The following is a 19310-nucleotide window of genomic DNA, read 5'->3' as shown; positions in this document are numbered from 1 at the left end:
GGTGTTGTCCTACGCGTAGTTTGCGGTATTGGTGACGGTGTTCTTGGTCTTGTGGGTGGATATATTTGGGAATACTGTGAGTTTGGACTATGAGGGACCGGGCCCTTGCTAAGACTCTCAAGCCATCTCAGTGAAAGGTTAACTGGCAAAACTTGAACTCCTGCTACTGAGAGGGAGGAAGCTCTAGAAGATGCCAGAGAAGATTTACTTCCTATGGTTTTAGCAGGTGAGTCATGTCTTTGAGCCACAAACATCTGTAGAGAACTGGTAGGAGAAATATGACTTGTCGACGATGGAATAGGTGAGGTGTTTCTCTACGTTGAACAATGTTGCAATTTCGTCGACGGAGACCGTGAATGCCCATGTCTTGACTTCAAATAATGTCTTTACGTTGAGTGTAATGTTACATGTGGAGTGTGTCTCGACGTCGAGCAGCACCTGGTTGCCCTCAATGAAGAAATAGACCTTTGCGCTGGCGCTGATGATTGCTGGACTGTCTTTTGTGTTGTGGCCTTTGCCACTAGGTGTTGTTTCGACATCGATGAGCCATTTCGTACCCTCAACGGAGTATCAGCACAATGGTGCTGGCTTGATTTCGAGCAGTGAGTGTCTGCCGATGGAGTCTTTTCCTTCGTTGTTGTAGATGTGTGACGATGTGTAGTAGTTCTCGACATTATATCCCTGGACGTCACATGCTGCTGTTGACGGAGGTGTGCTTCTTGATGTCGGTGGACAACGTTGATGCGACAAAGACAGATATGTTAATGTCAAAGTAGATGCTGACAGTGAACAAACAAGTATTTTACTTCCTGCTGAGGTAGAGCTGGCTAGCCGTCTGTCCATTTTGTCTGCGTTTTTTTCCTTGGAGACCTTCTTCTGAAGAGAGGTTGTTTCTGTTGTTTTTTCCCTCTCTTGCAAACCATGGATCCTCTCTCTGTCTTTCAAGGTCCTTCTTGAAAGATTATGGCAATGACTGCAGGTCTCAGGACAGTGGGTTTCAGGCAGAACCACAATGCAGAGTGAGAGGGGATCAGTCTGAGCCTTCTTTTCACCACAAGAAGGGCATTTGATCAAAAGGGGTGGTATTTTACATAAAGATAATTAAAAATTCTGTCAGGAAACAGTCTTGTTTTACTCAGAAAGTGACAAAACGTCGAGTAAAACTCTGAAATCTGGTTTAAATAGAGATTTTCTGGTTAAAAAAACCCAGAAAATGAGATCTCAATGCATCAGGATCCTAAGTGAAGGAGCTGGAAAAAAGAACTAACCTAACTGTACCCAACTGTCACCTCACTCTCACCTCTGAGGCTTGGTGGGATACTGGAGGTTCTACAGACCTTAAAGGTATGGTGCCAGTTTTTTTGGTTCTGCTGTGTTAATGTGAATGAAGCCTATTGTCTAAAAATACCTTTGCTTTTCATTACAGTTTTCTCTCTCTATAAGATTGCTAATGCATTTTATGTCTCTCTGTTCTGCGCTACAGGAATTTTAACACTGCTTGACATGTTTATTAAAGAAAAACTTTACAAAAATAGGGCATTTTTATTTAGATTGTTTGTTAGCCTAGGCTGCATGTTTACATAGACACATGAATATGATTTATATATTTATTACAATTCTGGACAATTTTATGCTCACATAAACATTTATTATACATACATGTGTGTTTATATGTGCTCCGGGGTCCCGTCACGTGGGCGAGAATATTCAGTGATTATGACTATTGATGAGGCTCTCCTGGAAGAGGAGTAAGGGGTTCCACAGAAGTGGGAACTGCACCATGTGTAAATTGCAGTATATAAGGTAGTGAGTTTTCAATATAACTCCATAGACACATTATATCAATACACATATATCCTGTTGGTAGTTTCTTTAAGGCAGAGAAGTACAGACTTTAACATGGCCTAACCATATTCCCTAAGGTGCACAAAATTCATTTTCCAATTTTGTGCTGCACTAAAATATTCTGGATAACAAATTTCATACCTATAACTCTGGATCCTTGGGCCTTGTGGTATAAGCAGTTTTTTGGTATTTGAATATATTTCAGCTACGGAATCTGAGTAAAGGTAAGTAAATGTTTGTTTTTATCTATACAGAAACTGAACCTTCTATTCAATTCTTTCCTCTTTTAGCTGTCTGATTACCAGGTTTAGTGCAAGCAGTATAGGTATGAAAAGTGGTTACAGTAAAAACATGGCAAATATCACAGGGATAGTTAATGTGTTTGCTACCAGGTAGGTTAGGGTTCCAAAATTATGAATTCCTTCTAATAGGAGAAAAGTTTAGAGGGAATGTGCATTCAGCTATGGATGGACCTAAGAAATATGAAGAGCAATAGCAACACATTAATGCTCGGTTATTAAGTGAAGAAATGCCTTGGTACGCCGACAGAGCTCAAGCAAAATATTGTCTCTAAATAAAACATTCATGTTTGCCTACAGCCTTAAAGAGCGAATTGTGATCCTTTCAGGAGTATTCTTTCAAAAGTGTTCTGGCAGAAACAGCTGTGTGTACCTTCAACTACCTCGTGCACTTTGTTATTAAAGCTACTTCAATGTGGTTCTAACCAGATATCACAAACAGTTTTACTACTTTCTATATCACATGGAAGAAGAGCTAGAGAACTCATGTAATTTAATTTGTGCAGCATTAAAACAAGCTAGTAGAGTTTTCAGAACCATTCAAAACCATAAGGTGGTTTGCAAATACAGCACCTGTTTGTTCTCAGAACCAAATCAAGTATTTACTAAGTCTGATGTATAAAGAGTGAACTGTGACAATCTGGAACTTGCCAATATCCATGGGCTACTTTAAGATAGTCAAACATTTCTGTCTCTCTGGGTTCACAAAGATCTGTAGGAAATCATCTCCTATGCCAAGGGGTCTCATTAAGATGTTGGCACAGTACTGTTGAAATTGAAAAGATGTCAGGTATCTGGGTTACAGCACTCGTTTCACCACTTTGAAGCATACACACATTTGCAGTAATTTCAGGAAGGAATGACAGCAATATCATTGTTTGCTGGTAGTGACCTGAAATGTCCATTACAGCGAAAACCAGTCAGATCGAGTAAGAGTGTGTTAATAAGACTAACATTTATTTCTTGATATTTACAGGCAGTACACATGTAATGGATGCTAATAGTGCAAATACAATAAAATACAGTAGAACAGAGGAGAATAAAATACCTGCAGGTTCCTAGTCGAACCTTGATCTTCAAATTGTAAGGTTTTTGTGGGCTTGGCAAACTAAACAATTGTGTGATTGGCATATTGGAAGATGGTAATTAAAGGAGAAAAACGAATGGTTTAAATTGGAATCTTTGCAGTAAAATTCAGGATTATTGGATGTTATTCTAAAAACCAAAATACGTGTGTCCAGTCAACTATTGAGTTTTTACTGCAGATCGTCCTCACAAAATCAACCAGATTAATGTGAACAATACAACTACTTTGAAAAAAAGGTGACCGAAACTCAACATGAAAAATACGAAATCAAAGTAGAACATCCCTTCATTTGGTAGGATTTATACAGTAACCCAATGAGTGTAGCTAGACGTATGCTTAAGGAATGACCAGGCAAGCAAATAAATGATATGGACAGAGAAGACCATGTTCATCAAAACACAGAAAAGAAGTAATTAAAAAACCTTTGGAGATCTGCAAATGTTACTGAAACAAGCCATGAAGAAAAACAAGACACGAGGTATTTCAGTTGAAACACACTGGAACAAAATCAAGGTCTATTAAAGCATCTACTTTCATCTTTTGGGTGTGAAATGCATCATCAATTTAAGATAGAGGGATCTAGCTGGGACATGAAAATGGTGTTTACAGAATCTATGAGCCACCAATGACCACCCAACCAGTGGTGGCTGGTGATTGAAAGCAGTGGTGGGGCACAAATACAAGACAGAATTGCACCTTGTGAGGGAACCTCACTACCCACGTATTTCCATTCACCTACTCACCCGCTGCTGTTGGTCACCTACCCATTTACTCATCCACATTGTCATCCACTGCCATTCACACAACTCTTATACACAGACACCCACATTTTCTCAGCCACTCTGTCAAGCCCTGCAATCACATTCAAACAAACACACATTGCCTCACCCATCCAGTATCAAGCAGTTTCAGTGATAGAAGGTACACGTTTATTTGAGCTGCAGATTACATGTTTAATATGACAAATCACGTCATTAGTCTGCAGAAGAAATAAAACAATAAGTAGCCAAGATAAATTACTGGAACCATTACTGCCTTTGAGAGACGAAATCACCTACAGAGGCAGTGAAAGGAGAGGAGAGCTGAGAGAACAGATTCTTTTCTTATTGTCTGTAAAAAAGATAGAGCTCCAACTTACTTGTGTGCAGGGTTATCTTTGGCATATTTGTGACTTGAGGTCTTCAGGTCACACTCCTGTCTCCCAGAGAGCCCTGGATGGAGTTATTTATTGTATTTATTCCATTTCTCTGCCACAGACTGGGGATTTTCTTTGCGCAGTGCCACATTCTTTTAATAAAATGTGTCCTCTGGTACGTAGACCTTTCAGATCACACCCCACCATTTGAGTAAATAGGAAAGGGTGGAGAATTATATCGGAGTGACATGAAGTTTTCAGAAACCCAGGCTGAACAAAAAACGCTCCAGGCTGTTTACTATCAGGGCTTCTGGTGGAGAAGGAGATAAGCCAGGGACGTCACTGCGTTCTGAGAAAACGTAAGGGCTTTGCGTGGGCAAGCCCTGAGAGCCCTACTGTGCAGCTTTCAGCCACATACAGACGCAGGCGCAGTGGGGCTTTTCAAAGTGCACAACTTTCACACCGAAAATGTTGTGCAGAAAAATGTTTTACTTTCATCATGTAATTAAATTTATGCTTCACTAGAGAGGCCAGAAAAGGCTAGGGGCGCAGCCCCTTAGCCCTTGAACACCATCCGCCACTGCACTCAACATTCCAATCATCCCTACTGGGGTGCGATGCAGTCACTATTCAGCATGTTGTTGTGCAAATGCGGCTGTACACTCTGGTTGTGGCAGGATTGCACAGGGATATCAGGGAAGGCAATGTAGCAGAGCTGAAGAGGCCCCATTGACAGCGACACCATGACTGCACCACCAGCTGAGAAGTTGCAACAGTGACTGGGTCATGGCGTGAGGGAGGTGCAGCGCAGCAGTAGGGCTGCACACCGTAGGTGGTGTCAGTGATTCCTCACAATTTCTGTCATCAAGTGCGGTTGGGTGAGAAGACTGGAAGAGGAAATGGTGCTTATTAGGGATCAAAGCTAATACCGCTGGGCAGGGCGGCATTGTGAGAGCTACAGAAGTATCTGTGGCTCTTCTTTACTACCATAACTGGAGAACCTGAGTGAAGAGGGTGACCAATTCTTGCTGTGGCAGTGGAATGCGGGAGTGCACTTCTTCTCTCTGCATTTGGCCAAAGTGTCAGGACAAGATGAGGGGGTGGGGGTTAAAGATGGGAGTCTTGCCCACTGAACCATGGTCATGATACCTTTGCTCTGAGCATAGATTTGGAGTACAGTGGTAAATAAAGCTAAATGAGATAGGGCGAGGGCATGAGGGAAAATCCAGTGGTGCTGCATCACAAATCCTAACCGCAAGTCTTACACTAGATTACCAAAAAGCCCTCTTCACAAAGAACAATGGTTGCCATTCACAGCGGCCCCACACCATCATCTGTGGCTACTGTTTCCCTGTATAGGGGTGAAGTGGATGTGGGGCTTCTGATGGCATGGTGACATGGAGTGTGGGATCTGAAACCTTGCTTCCTGTGGCTCCAACTGCTGAGGGAACTCTTTATTTCTTCGGATTACACAAAGTGTGTTTCCTGAAACCCTATCACTAATGACTGAGGATTAGCTCTATTAAGGATGACTATATGATGAGCTGGTATGTATAAGGAGCCTGGGGGCCTTTGGATCTACTGGAGGTGGGCGCCACTGCCAATTCAGACTAGAGAGAGATCTGGTCCAGACTGAATACATCTACTTTAGGACGTGACACAGTCTACTCAGGGCAAGAGAGACTGCACTGCCAAGAAAGCCACTGAGGTTGTGACCAGAAAGAGCCTGAGATTGTGCAGGACATTCCTTAGAGGTATCTAATTTCAAGTAGGAGAAAGAAAGTATAATGCCACAATGGGCCAGGGATGCTCTGAAGCCCCTGACGTTCTAACAGATGATGAAACAGCTTCCAATGGGGAAGGGAAGTTGCTCAGAGAACAAGGGCATTAACAAAAGCTTATATTGGAGGATGTGCTATGAAGAGAGGGAAAGACTATCAGGCTTGTGCAGCTGTTTACTGACAAAGGCAGTGCAGCTTCTGGAACCACTGCAGTCTATATGAGGACCAGATGGATCCCTTAATGTCATCTGAACTGTGAATGTATACAATGAACTGAAGACTCTCCTACTGTACTATGACCACTTTTGCACTGTATGGGACTGCTATCAAGAAGCTTCCTGAGAGTAGCACTGGGATAGCATTAAAGAGTCACTGCACAGCTGATCAACCAGCAGAAACAGCCATGTGAAAGGACATCCAGCAAACTGAGTAAAGTATTCCCAGTGACAATAGTTGCTTGTTTGAGGCTATATAGCACGATAAGGACACCTTTTGAAACTTTGTGGTCATATTCCGTCATTTAGCAATAGTGGAAGGCATTACCTGCAGTCACCCAGGAGGGGGATGGTTTACCAACCGCTGGTAAACCCTATACAGCAGTGTTTGCCTTTACCAGCATCTTGGGAGGTCAGTTTTAGGGAATGCTGTTCAGTTTCAGTTATTGACAAGGTTTTCACAAAGCATTTGAAGTGATTCTATAGCCTGACTTTATCCTTGTGACGTTGGGTGGTTGGAGAAATGATGGCTCGGGATAACCTCACAAGATACTTTATTAAACAGAGAAAAAAACAGAGAATATACAAAAACAGAGATGACTACCTCGCTGTCTGGCATCCACTACTGCTATACATCAACAAGGGTGTGGAGATCTGATGTATCCTCATGGACTGAGGAGTTCAAGCTTCTTTTATTAAGGCATCAGTTCTAGTACTACAGGGACAGGTATGTCCGAGCCCTGGGGCGGGGGCTTCTTATGCACTGAATGGTATTAAATTCTGAAAGTAAATTGTGCTTATCTTGCCTACACTTTCATTGATATGTACCTGCAAAGAAGAGGGCCAGAGGTTGTGGATGGGGGAAATGAGGTACTTGCAATCTGGAAAATAAAGCTTGAGCAAGAAGACACTGAATCCTGATGTTGGCATTTGTACCCAGCACCTCCTTTTCCTCGGAATCTCTTTGCCTAGATCACAAGTGAAGACAGTGCTCAGGAAACATAATTTAGATTGTGAGTAGCACCCATCACAGGGAGGGTCCCAATCCTTCACAGGTGCTCAATTCCCTAATACAGTGTCAGAAACTAAACAGAAATTTAAGGAGATTTGGTAATGCTTATTTGCCTGTCCCATTTCCATATAAGATGTTAGATTATGATGATATGATTCACTTCTACTGGAAGTTTCAATCATAAAGCTCATCTTTGCAAAAAAGTTAAATAATACCAGGAGCTACAAAACTATGCAGTATCCTGGCTAGAGTGTTGCATCAGAAAAAAAGACATGTTGATGACCCATCGTGGCTAAGGTCAATCTATAGTTTCCCTGAATCCAAAGATTATTTTTGGTCTTTCCAGGATATTCTACAGGGCGAAACGTAGGCACCATCTGGGAACATATCCTACCTCAACAACCATGCCTTATCTGGTGCCATGATACAGGATAGTGAATAAGGTTAAAAGTACTACTAGCCTTGCCAAGTTGTAGCTAAATGGACTATTTCAAAGCCTGCAGTGTCTGAGGTACACTGAAGCTCGCAGTTTCTGAGGGATTAGCATGGCTTGCACAAACTGTGAAAGAAACGTCTTGCACTCCATCTTAAATTCGGCTACATGTGACCTAGACAAATGCATGTTGCTCACTTACCAGTTGATGATGCAGTTGCACAACTAAAAGAGGGCTGCTAAAACGAACAAATCCAAAAAGATCTTTAAAATGAAATATGATCCTCGATAGACCATTTTTTTGGGGTGGAAATAACCATCTATGGGTGAAAGCCAAACCGCTTTGCTAAAATTCTAGGGGATAATTACAATGTACTCTAGGCTTTTAGCACAAGATTTAATATTTTGTTAAAAAAATAAGAATAACTAGCAAAATCAATTTGTGAGCTCCTTTCGGGCCATTTGTTACATGTGTAATGCTCTGTTTCTGCAAGAGCTTGTGTAAAATTCATCTGTGCTTTTTTACCCTACTACAGACCCCTAAATAAAAGCAGATGTGATGCAGTGAATAGCCTTGCATCACTTCAGTTCTCTCACACAAACAAACTGATTGTACCTTTACATAAAATACCAGATCAAGGGCTGCATTATGTTCTGATGTCTGGCATCTCTCTTAAAACTCAATGATACAACCAGTCACAGCAATGTATGTCAAGCATCACCAGCATGGTCAGATCCTGGCTCACTATTTTATACAATATGAGGAACAGAATCTTAACACTGCTCATATCACTTATCAAGGTATTTATTTAAAACAATTTTTAGTAAGGCATACTATGCATGGGCCATTGGAAAACCTTTTTTTCTAAGATGCATGCAGATATTGTTCATGACATTTAATGATACATTCCTCATGATTTACAGATATAAAGTAGTGTTACCTCTTTGTCAGAAGTGCAAAGAAAATGTTTACTGAAGTCTGAGAAAGGTGAATCTTTTGCTTCTTCTGCTCCACTCAAGAAAAGACTCTGTTGACCATTGGAATGCATGATTTCTAAAAGACTATCAAGAGAAGAAAATATATGTTAATTCCCTGTTACAACAAAGAGAAATAAAATACCCTGGTAATCACTTCTTGAGCTCGAGCATCAACTGTTAAATTATGTGATTTCTAGTATATGCTCCTAATTGGAGAAAAGCTATTTTAACACTGTCATTTTTAGGCCGCAGCCTACTAGACAGTGCAGCTGTCTGGTTTGCTAAAGACATCTTGGGGACATTCAGAGAGCTGACCTAGGAATGCATTCTGCCTGTTGCTTGCCGTTGGCTTTGTGGTTTGTACCTTACCTCTTTTTGGCTTTCCATTTGCTTGCTTTACTTGTTTTGGGCTGTCCAGCTTGAGTTTGTACCTTCCCTTGCCCAAACAGTATCCTACAGAGTGCTCCCTTTCTGTAAACAGGACTTTAAATCGTGTTCTCATCTTGTCACATTTGCTGTGCATTCAAAGACTGAGGTCAAATCTCAGGCGCTGTCTTACGAGTGCGCTTGTTTACTTTACTTTTTCTGACTTCAAAGTGACAGGTTTTATGTGACAACCTTGTTGGATACTGGGGGTAGGAAAATGAGTTTTTTCTAGCACACAATAAAATGTAAATGAACTGTGTAAGTATTTCAGAATATATCAAAATTAGGAACACAAATGAAGCACATTTTGTGTTATTTCTGAAGTGTTCTGGAAATATACTTTAAAATGATCACAACAAATCACTATACTAAGTGATGAAATGTACACAACTTTTTGCCTGTGCACTGTATAGTTTTATTAGTAAAACTCTATGTCTGTGCAAATGCAATGGTCACTTCAATTGGAAATATGTTGTCTGTAATAGCAGTACTCTAACAGACCATGAATACTCCACTCTAGGCCCCTACACTCTACTCTACACCACTCCACTTTACACCACTCCACACTACGCCACTTAACCCTCCAACTCTCTACTCTGCCCTGCACCACTCTAGTCTATCCCAATGTACTCTTTGCCACTCTGATATACATCATTGCACTCTTTGCCACTGCACTCTACACCCTCCAGCCTAGGGCACACCAATGTACTCAGTACAAATCCACTCTACGCCACTGAGTTCTATGCCAATACAATCTACACCAATGCATTTTACTCTCAAACATTCAACTCTATGCTTCTGCACTATACTCCAATCCACTGTAAACCACTCTAATCTAATCTGCACCATTGCACTCTACACCACTTTACTATATGGCATTACACGCTATGCCCCTCTACACAACTGCACTCCACCAGGCATGTCTCCACGTCACCTCACTCAACTCTGGAACAATCTACTCTATGCCAATCTACTCCACTCTGCACCACTCTAAACAATCAAAGCACTCTAGGCCAGTGCATTCTACACAACTGCACCCCATGTTACTGTTACTGCACTCTACTCTGCATTACTGTTCTCTACACCACTGCACTCACACTCCACTCTCCACCACTGAACCCTATGCCCGTCTACTCTGCACTATTCCACTCTAGTTCACAAGCAAGCAAGGAAGACAAGCAGACACAATCTTAGAAGTGCCAGTCCAGCTCTTAAAACCAATCCATCCATATAAAAACCACAAATGGTAAGTTACAGAGTGTCGATCCAATCAGATTGAGTTGTAGAAGTATCGGGTGAAACAAAAGGGAAAAGCCCTACAAGGCATAGTATAATGGAGGATGCCTAAGTGTATCAAGGAAAACATTAAAATACAAAATTGGTGCAATGTGCCACACAGGAATGCAATATGCTGACAATGCCTCAAGAAAGTATGTGTTGCAAAATGTATAGAAAGATAGGAGGGTATGCTTTTTACCACAGCAGGTAACCCATACAGAAGATCTGAACTGCAGACGCAAACCATGGGAGATATATGTTTTGGCATGTAAAAGGACATTTCAATTAACAAAAACGATTCTGAATCATTTAGAGGCAATAGCACGAGTTGGTAAATCGGCATCTAGCTTCTTTATGCAAATGAATGCAGTGCATGTCGTTTTATAATATTTTTATAGAATGCCAATGAACCAATAGTCAGCCAAGGCCACTGAGGAAGCTAGGATGTCTCAGTGCACAGAACGCTGCCCCTTTGAGCATGCAAAGATTTAAAGGGCAACGTTTTAGGCTCCTGATTGCTGAATCTGTATGACGGATCGTCCTCCCTTCTGAAAAAGAATTACTTCAAACATCTCAAAGACCATGGGTAAAATTCTTAACTTTTCCTCATAGGTCTGTCAGCAAATTTGACACTAGTGACCAATAATTATTTTATATCATATCAAACCTTTCAGGATTAGGAAACAGTCCCGCAAAGGCTAACATATTTTCCTGAAGGGCAAAGCCAAGACATCATCATTGGTTAATACCCGGGATAATGCTAACTGCAGAACCCGACAAAGATTCTTTATTTCACCAACGTTTATGATTAAACGTCTTATTAAACAGTGAATAGACCCTGCATGCATAACACTACAACTAAATGTATCTACATTTCTCATATCGAAGATGCATCATTATGACATTAGGTTGTTTATGTTAAATTTAATCGTAAATCAGAAACAAAGAGGGTCACAAGGTTATGGCTCGGAAAATCGTCATCATGCCTCCCCAAGAACACACCCCAAAGTCACCTGCGTTTATTCAAGACAGCTAGATGCAGAGCTAACGCAAGCACTGAAGCAACTTACGTCATGTTTATTCCCCCGCCCCACATTATACTTTTCACGAAGACAACTAGTCAGCCAAGATCCCATTGTTCCTGGATGCGTGTCCCAAACACTTCAAACTCAGGCACCTTATTCATACCTGATCCCAATTAACCATAGTGTTAACCTACCTCACATGCCTGTGACACAGACGGGAAAAAAAACACAGCAAAACCAAGTTCAAGATTTTCATAAATATTGCACTCCCTCTTAGTGCCCAATTCCTTAGGCGATTGAAAACTAACTTGGTTTCCTTGGTTTGGGCTGGGCAGCAGCCACGGATGTGTTGGGAAGCTCTGACCATTTGCACAGGGTGGGTTTGGAGTCCCAGATATGACACTATATGCCTTCTGCGCTTAAGCCCAGTTTTCACACTTCTGGCTTCACCAAACTGCATTAAAGCCCCATGTAGGCGCAGAGATTGACTGCGCAACCCCCTGCCCCCTTTCGACAGCCTTATACCTGCCCTACAAAGCCCCTCGAGCTGAAATCAACACAGTTGAATGCGTGAGATGGGCATGGGGGGGGACTGAGGAGGGCCTTTCATTACTATATGCACCATTCATACCTCTTGCCAACAACCCTATGATACCACTGCTCTTGGTAAAGGGCGCACTTGCTAGCACACACATGCACAATTTTAATACATTCTCAGGTCTTTATCCTGATAGCCAATTCCTCCCACCGTTTGTGGGCCTTGAGACCACGCCGCTCACTTTCCTGGACACAATGCTATACTACCAGATTTGCACCAAATGCTGTGCTGTACATGATACCTTTGCATCCCCGCCACCGCTGCTCCTGACACAGGAACATATCCTCACCTCGCCTTCCCCATGCAATTTGATCACTCACCTATATAACACCACACAACTCGTCGACGGCAAGTTTCCCCCCACGTGCATTCGCACTGGGAGGTAGATTTTGACCTGTCCCTCACAGACGCACTGTGGTCCTTTTGCTGCAGTCAGCTAGCACAACTTTCCCCTAATTCTAGACTTTGGTTTATCCATTTTAACTTCCTGCACCGCCTTTGGTGCACTCCCCTTCAGCTTTTCAGAATGGGGCTGGTTTCTGACCCTAGGTGCTTGAGCTGCGATTTCACCCCAACATCTTTTACTCACCTTGCCTGGTTTTGTCCGAAAGGGACACTCTTTTGGAGAAAGGTCTTTCAAACTGTACACATGACTGGTCATTCTTCCCCTTTCACCTCCTTGGTGAGCCTGCTGAGTTATGCTAAAAATGTACCCAACACATATCGTTGCCTGACTCTCATGCTACTTTTCCCGGCTAAGTGTAGAGTGGCTAAACACTGGGGTAGGGGAACCTTGGGGAAGCTCGTTTCACTGACATAATTCTCACATCGAAAAAATTCTTCTTAACTAGAAGGAACCAAGTTATTGCACTATCATCAGCCCCAGAACACAGGGTTGACTCATGGTGTACCACAGGGGTCAATTCTTTCCCCTTTTCTATTTAATATATACATGCAGTCCCTTACTAAATTTCTCCATCAAACAGGACCCAGATTTTACAAATATACAGATAACAGCTTACTTAAATATGGATTTTAACATCTCTCGAGTACAGGGAACAATAGTCACGGCCAGAGGTCTTTGTGAAGTTACTAGTCTTTACTCAGTGCTGGCTGTCCAAGCTTCTCAAGCCGAAGCGAAACAAAATGGAACTCCTGCTTACAATCACAATGGTTCTGGCTGAAGCAAGTTGTCTGGCCTCAAGAAATGGGTCTACCACCTCATATGTCAAAAACAGTTCAAACACTTGGCATCTATATTGACTCAAATCTGACAACGGAGATGCGGGTGGCAAAACTCCTAAATCCTAACTTGCACAACTGAAAATGTAACAAGCATTTGCAAAGCAATAGGTTTCGTTTATGAGAGATCTAGAGACTTTTTCAATATTTTTTTTGACATGTTGCATAGCAGCGCAGACTGCTGAGCAACACGTAAATAACAAAGTGCTACGATGCGGTCAAGGCTGGCCACCTCATAGAGCTATTTTCTTTACTTTCGGCCAGTGTCCAACATATCTATAAAACATTGACAAAACCAATAGATCTTACATAGACAAAACATATTGGGTTTGTCAACATGGTTAAAAGTATAGAAACTAGCACTATGAGGTAAATAGCAGATATAAAGACAGTGAAGATGAAAATCAATTTTGCAGCTATGCTACTCGAATTTGTTTTAAAATTGTAAACCTGACCTACATATTAGTTTTGCAAAATGAAAAGTGTATTCTAAAAATATTTAGTTTCCTTAAAACAATAAAAACACGTTTTTAGTGCCAGAAAATCGTTTCTGGTGCCCATGTTTTTTAACGTAACAGCCTGGTAGCAAATACACATTTTTAGGAGGAGCTGACAGGGATGGTTTCTTGATTAGGGCGGCAGGGCTCCACCCCAGCTTCAATTTCTGCATCGATGGTTATCTCATGACAAATGTTTAATGCATTTAAACTTCAAACAGTGTGACCCAGGCACTTTCAAAAGGCACTTGTGCTGCAGCGCATGTGCCGTCGCAGGATTTATAGGGCTTACCTGATCTCAGCCCTGGACTCCGGCAGCCTACAACACTGTAAGGCACTGTCCCCTATGATGTACTGAAGCCTCAGTCACAGAAAACAGCCTGGGCGCTATAATGTAGGCCCTGGGTTTCCAAAGCTGGCTGTCGATCAGCGAGGCTGTGTAGCACTGCAGCCCATCGTCACAGGGTGGGGTGGGAACAAGCCTCCATGGCCCCACCTCATTCTGGAAGTGGCTGGAAAATGATTGCTGTGCGCACAAGATTAGATGGGCAAACCTCTTTTTGATCAGATTGGGAAACACATTTCAACAGTTTAAAGTGTGGACGAATTGGAAATCAGAATTACAGCACGTTTAGGCTCAGCATTTCCAGCCTGCTTTCAGTTGCAGTCGATTTTTCTCTCGCAAAGTTTAACCTATTCTGGGACTAAGAAGTGAAGACAATTTAATATGCCTCTTGTTAACCTGACTTACTTTAGATCAAGGAAGACACGCCCATCCAGCATTGATGTATGCGGAGGCAATTACTATTGATGACACACCTCCAAAATATACCTTCTAACTGGATGGACGCACTTGAGCACCAGCAAATTAATTAAAAAATGAATAGAGATTACAAGGGAAATTCACTGGGATCAGGTTGCAAAGCCATATTGTGTTTTCGCTTGTCTGTCAAACAGAGTATTTGAGAAACTGGTTCAAATACACGCAAGCAAATGTACTTTGGTCAAGATGGATGGATGGTTGGATCCTCAGGTGAAAGGATTCATAGATGGGATGGGTGAACGGAAGAGTTACAGGCGAGTGTATCTAGCAGGATGAGTGGATGTATTACTGAATGGATGAATGCTCCATATGATGGACAAATGAATGGATGATTTTTTAGTGAATTGAAACATAGATGGATGGGTGGGTGGATGAGTGAAGGGGAGAGCCTCCATAAGGATGGATGATGGTTGGATGCATGCATGCATGAACAGATGAATGATGGAAACATAGATGAATTAATGGGGGATGATTCAGCGAGTGATCCATGGGTTGAATGCTCTTATGTCATCCAGACTCACGCGCTGCTTTTAATTAATCCCAAAGTTTACACCGCACCACTTTGAAATGTCACCAGCCACCACTGGGAGCTGATGATAATACTTTGTACGTCGCTCACTTCGAAGCCCCCCCAGCCGCCCCACCCAACAACCGGGCCACCGATCTCACACGTAGACCTACACAGAAATACAAACAGGGTCCAGGCTCGAGGTTGCTGTTCACCCAGTTCTTGGGCGGGGACTGATGCGGTCTTCTTGGTGCAAAACAATACCTGCACTCATTCATGTACAGTCAAGGAACAAAACAGTCCTTTCACTGAATTAAAAAAACAACATTCAAGGAGTAAGGGCCACATTTCTGTGCTGAGAAAGGAATGAATTAATTTGTAAAGCACAAACAGATGGAGTTATGGGTGCCCCGGCGCGGAAAAGGAAGTCAATGTATAGCAAACAAAATCAAACCAAAGTAAATAATAAAAAAACGTTTTCCGCTGTGTACTAAAGTAAAATAGTATTATCACAGTTGAAATCTGTGCACAAAAGGCAGGAAAAGTCTCAGATGTCACAAAAATGTCTAATTTACAGTAAAAATTCAATGTGTTATTCAAAAGAACCCAAAACTGAGAAAATCCAAATTGCCCTAAAAAGCTGAAGCTACACACCTGCAACCCTGATTGCTGTCAGTTTTGTACTGCTACTGACACTGCCTAACGTTGAATACACTCTTTGGTACTTGGACAGGCAGCATCGGATAACTCCTTTTAAAACATGATATGTTTTAACCTTATGAGGGACTATCATATTTTTGGCAATCACTTGAAGATTAAATCTGTAATGTAATCATCACCTCTGTTGACTGCTAAGGAACCTTACGTGGCAATCGGAGCTCAGTTACAGATGCATTAACCCACGAAGCTACGTACTGTTAGTGGAAACTGTGACTTGTAGGCGATAGGCCCCTGTAGCAGATGTTTACACCTGCTCAGCAATGATGCAGATAATTAAATCTGTGACCTGTAGGGTGTCTACAGACCTATGCCGGAGGTATTTTATTCCACTTGGTAAGTTAACGAGCACAGCCCAAGAGCGCGATAATACATAGTGCAATAAAAAAATTTGGAGGAGCGCATACATGTCCAGTGCAAAGGGACATCTTACACCACGCAGTACTGGCTATTTTAAACTTTACATGTCTCAAGCAGCTTGGTGGAAGGTCCGGGTACCTCCAGTATGTTTTTCAAACCCCGCACACTGTGAAAGTGAAATAAGTACCTTAGGAAGTAATGTGGGTAGTGGAAGGAGACTGGCCAGTAACCAATGGCAGTGGCCGAAAAGGAGTACTTGGCCCAGAATCCAACCGATGGCGACGGAGTAGACGGCAAATCAGCGAGAGCAGGAAGTGAAAGCAAACAACATGCTGGCCAATCAGAAATACGTAAATGAATTGATATTGGACTACGCCAATGGTAAGTCCAGGTAAGTAAGGGGCCGTTCCAACCCCCCTTTAAGATTTGTTTTCTAGTCACAAAATATTTTGCAAGCACAACGCACAAGCAAGCGTGTGCAGGCGAAACCTAAAAAGTACTCCCCTTCATTGAAACACATGGACATTGTGGTAAATTACACTATCAGTCCAGATTAGACTGCACACATTCAATCTACCCAGGCCTTTCCTATTGAGAATATCTATCGAATTCAGCTAGCGCAGGAAGCAGCTGCAAGGCTATCGAAAGGCTCTCGAGGAATAAGCACATTTCCCCAGTGCTCAGGCAACTTCAATGTCTTCCAATCCAAAAGGAGGGGAGGGGCTGACTGCTTCAAAGATAAATCCATTGCGCATAAAGATATGCCCCAAACCTCCTGAATTTCTAACTTACAAATCTGCACAGCACACCCCAAAATTAAACACCTAATTATGTCTTATGCCTATCCATACAAATCATTGTATAGCTTTCTAAGATAAAGTCATACGCATGACAGTCATCATATCTAGTTGTCTTCCTAGGACAAGTCAAATAGAAGCTACAGTCAGAACATCACTGAATACCAACACACAAATGAGACTACCCACACGTCTTACAAAAGATGGCACACAACAAAGATCACTGATCTAGTCCAATCTAAGCTGAACAATAATATACTTTTTATGGACATGTTGGATTACCTCTTCACTATAGGCAAATCAAAAGACAACAATAAAATGTCTCCATCGTAAAAGGAAATTCAACCATATCACCTTGCAACTTATTTGACTCCACTGCCTAAGGCCAGCTTACAGACACCATACTTTTCAAATGCAAGGATTGCATGGCTAATTACTAAATAAAGGCCAACATACAAACAGTGTCATATTTTCCTTCATGATGTCCAAATCTAGGGAGGTACTGTATTGTCTCAGAAAATCTCCAAGGACATATGTGATAAAGCTACAATGGCGAGTTGGTCCTAAACCAATTAACCAGGGTGACTTGCTGCTGTCGCTTTCCCACCAATCCTGCTCTGGTCGTTTTTTTGTCAGCTTTGTCCTCTATTCTCCTTTAACATAATTGAACTACGGCGCCAACTGAGAACAAGAGAAAAATACAGAACTGCTATCCTCTAGAAAATTTGAAAAAAAACTTCAACTAATCAAAATGGTTCACTGGTTGTGAGCAGGAGGTAGCCTTGGCCAATCAGAAGGTTAATTTCAAATTAAGAATGTATCCTGCTTTTCACATTGTATAATGTATACACAAAAAACACATGCATGCAACGATGGAACAATTCATTATGTTTGGGACTTTTTCTAAAATGTCTAGATAAGAATAAAAAAAACATAAAAGCACCAACCCTGGTGAACTTGAATTTAGCAGTACTGAGTTTCCCTGGCAAAGATTCTCTAATGAACATTAAATGTAAAAGCGCACTTTTAAACTCAGCTGCCATTTTGCACCCCTGAAACTAGCCTTTATAACAATGTGGCAAACATATGTTACCTGCACAAACTATTCTATGGTAAACTTTGGTTCAAATTGATCATCGTGGCTAAAATGACAAGCCTCAAAAATGATATTTTCAAAGAATGTGGGGCCTTAACATTACTAACCACAGGAGAGGGAATACTCCTCTCCGAAACAGATATACACACGACACACAAAACACAGCACACACACAGGAGTACATACGCCTTCAGAAAAATATACGCAGAGGATTTTATTTGCACTTTTGTAATTTGTAAAAACAAAAAAAAACAAAAAAATACGTTTTCTTCTGCTTAGTTCCAGACTTGTGCTGATTAAAAAAAAAAAAAAAACACTGACAAGACTGATAAATGAGTGATAATGTAAACTGATTAGAAGTTTATATGTAAAATATATTTTGTTTGAGTGCCCACAGGCCTGCTATATAGTTGCAGTTGCTATATAAAATATATTGTGTGAATGCCTGTAGGTCGGCCTACTAAGAATATGCCTAGACATTCCAGTTCTATCTGTGCACCACATAATCCATAAACGTGCTTAAACTGACATTTTTGTTTAAAATATCCACATAGCATTCATTTTCTGCAAAGGTGCAAACCTTATGATGATCGCTGGATACTGCTGTAAGTAAAAACAACATTGTCAGCTTCTCATTCTGAAAAAAACATTAAGTCCCCTGTGTAGTCAGCCTGTCAACAGGGAATCACCAAAAGAAGATCAGAGACGCAGGTGGCACCTGAGCTACTGCTCCCCAGACACACTGCAACAACAATAGGAACACAAACAGGGTCCGAAGGCCTTGCAATACCAAATGCTGCTGTACCAGGCTCTAGGAACGGAATAGCTAGATGCCAACAGTAATTCAACACGAACGGTGATCGCATTATTCTATTATTGCTCGAGTTTAGCGAAGTGCATGACTACACCATGTCAGTAGAGCTAGGGGTAAACATAGCTGCCAAGGTTTCAGATCACTATGTGTAACATTTTCATGATTTCAGTGGAATTATAATTGACATTTCAACGACTATGAGTGACACTTTCTAGCGCGCAAAATCAAGCAATGGAAACAAAGGAACCATTTAAATAACAGAAATTACACCCGCTCGAGCAAGGAGAAACTCTAAGATCTTAAAACTGCTGCAAAGCACCAATAGTTCAAAAAGAAAACAGCTG

The 19310-nt window shown here is 41.6% G+C and overlaps 1 protein-coding gene across 5 annotated transcripts in view; it reads right to left on the bottom strand.

Annotated features, from left to right (window-relative positions):
* REXO5 (RNA exonuclease 5) overlaps window positions 1–19310 on the bottom strand; it is a 567496-nt gene that overhangs the window by 165447 nt on the left and 382739 nt on the right. For all 5 annotated transcript variants that reach the window (XM_069210276.1, XM_069210273.1, XM_069210274.1 and 2 more), the window contains one exon: window positions 8749–8869. In XM_069210276.1, coding sequence (XP_069066377.1) covers window positions 8749–8869 — 121 coding nt within the window. The remainder of the gene's footprint in view (window positions 1–8748; window positions 8870–19310) is intronic.

This window comes from Pleurodeles waltl, chromosome 10 (genome assembly GCF_031143425.1).
Source record: "Pleurodeles waltl isolate 20211129_DDA chromosome 10, aPleWal1.hap1.20221129, whole genome shotgun sequence".
Taxonomy (NCBI): Eukaryota; Metazoa; Chordata; class Amphibia; order Caudata; family Salamandridae; genus Pleurodeles; species Pleurodeles waltl.
The sequence above is the reverse complement of the archived record's forward strand: the minus strand, read 5'-3'. Positions and strand labels throughout refer to the sequence as shown.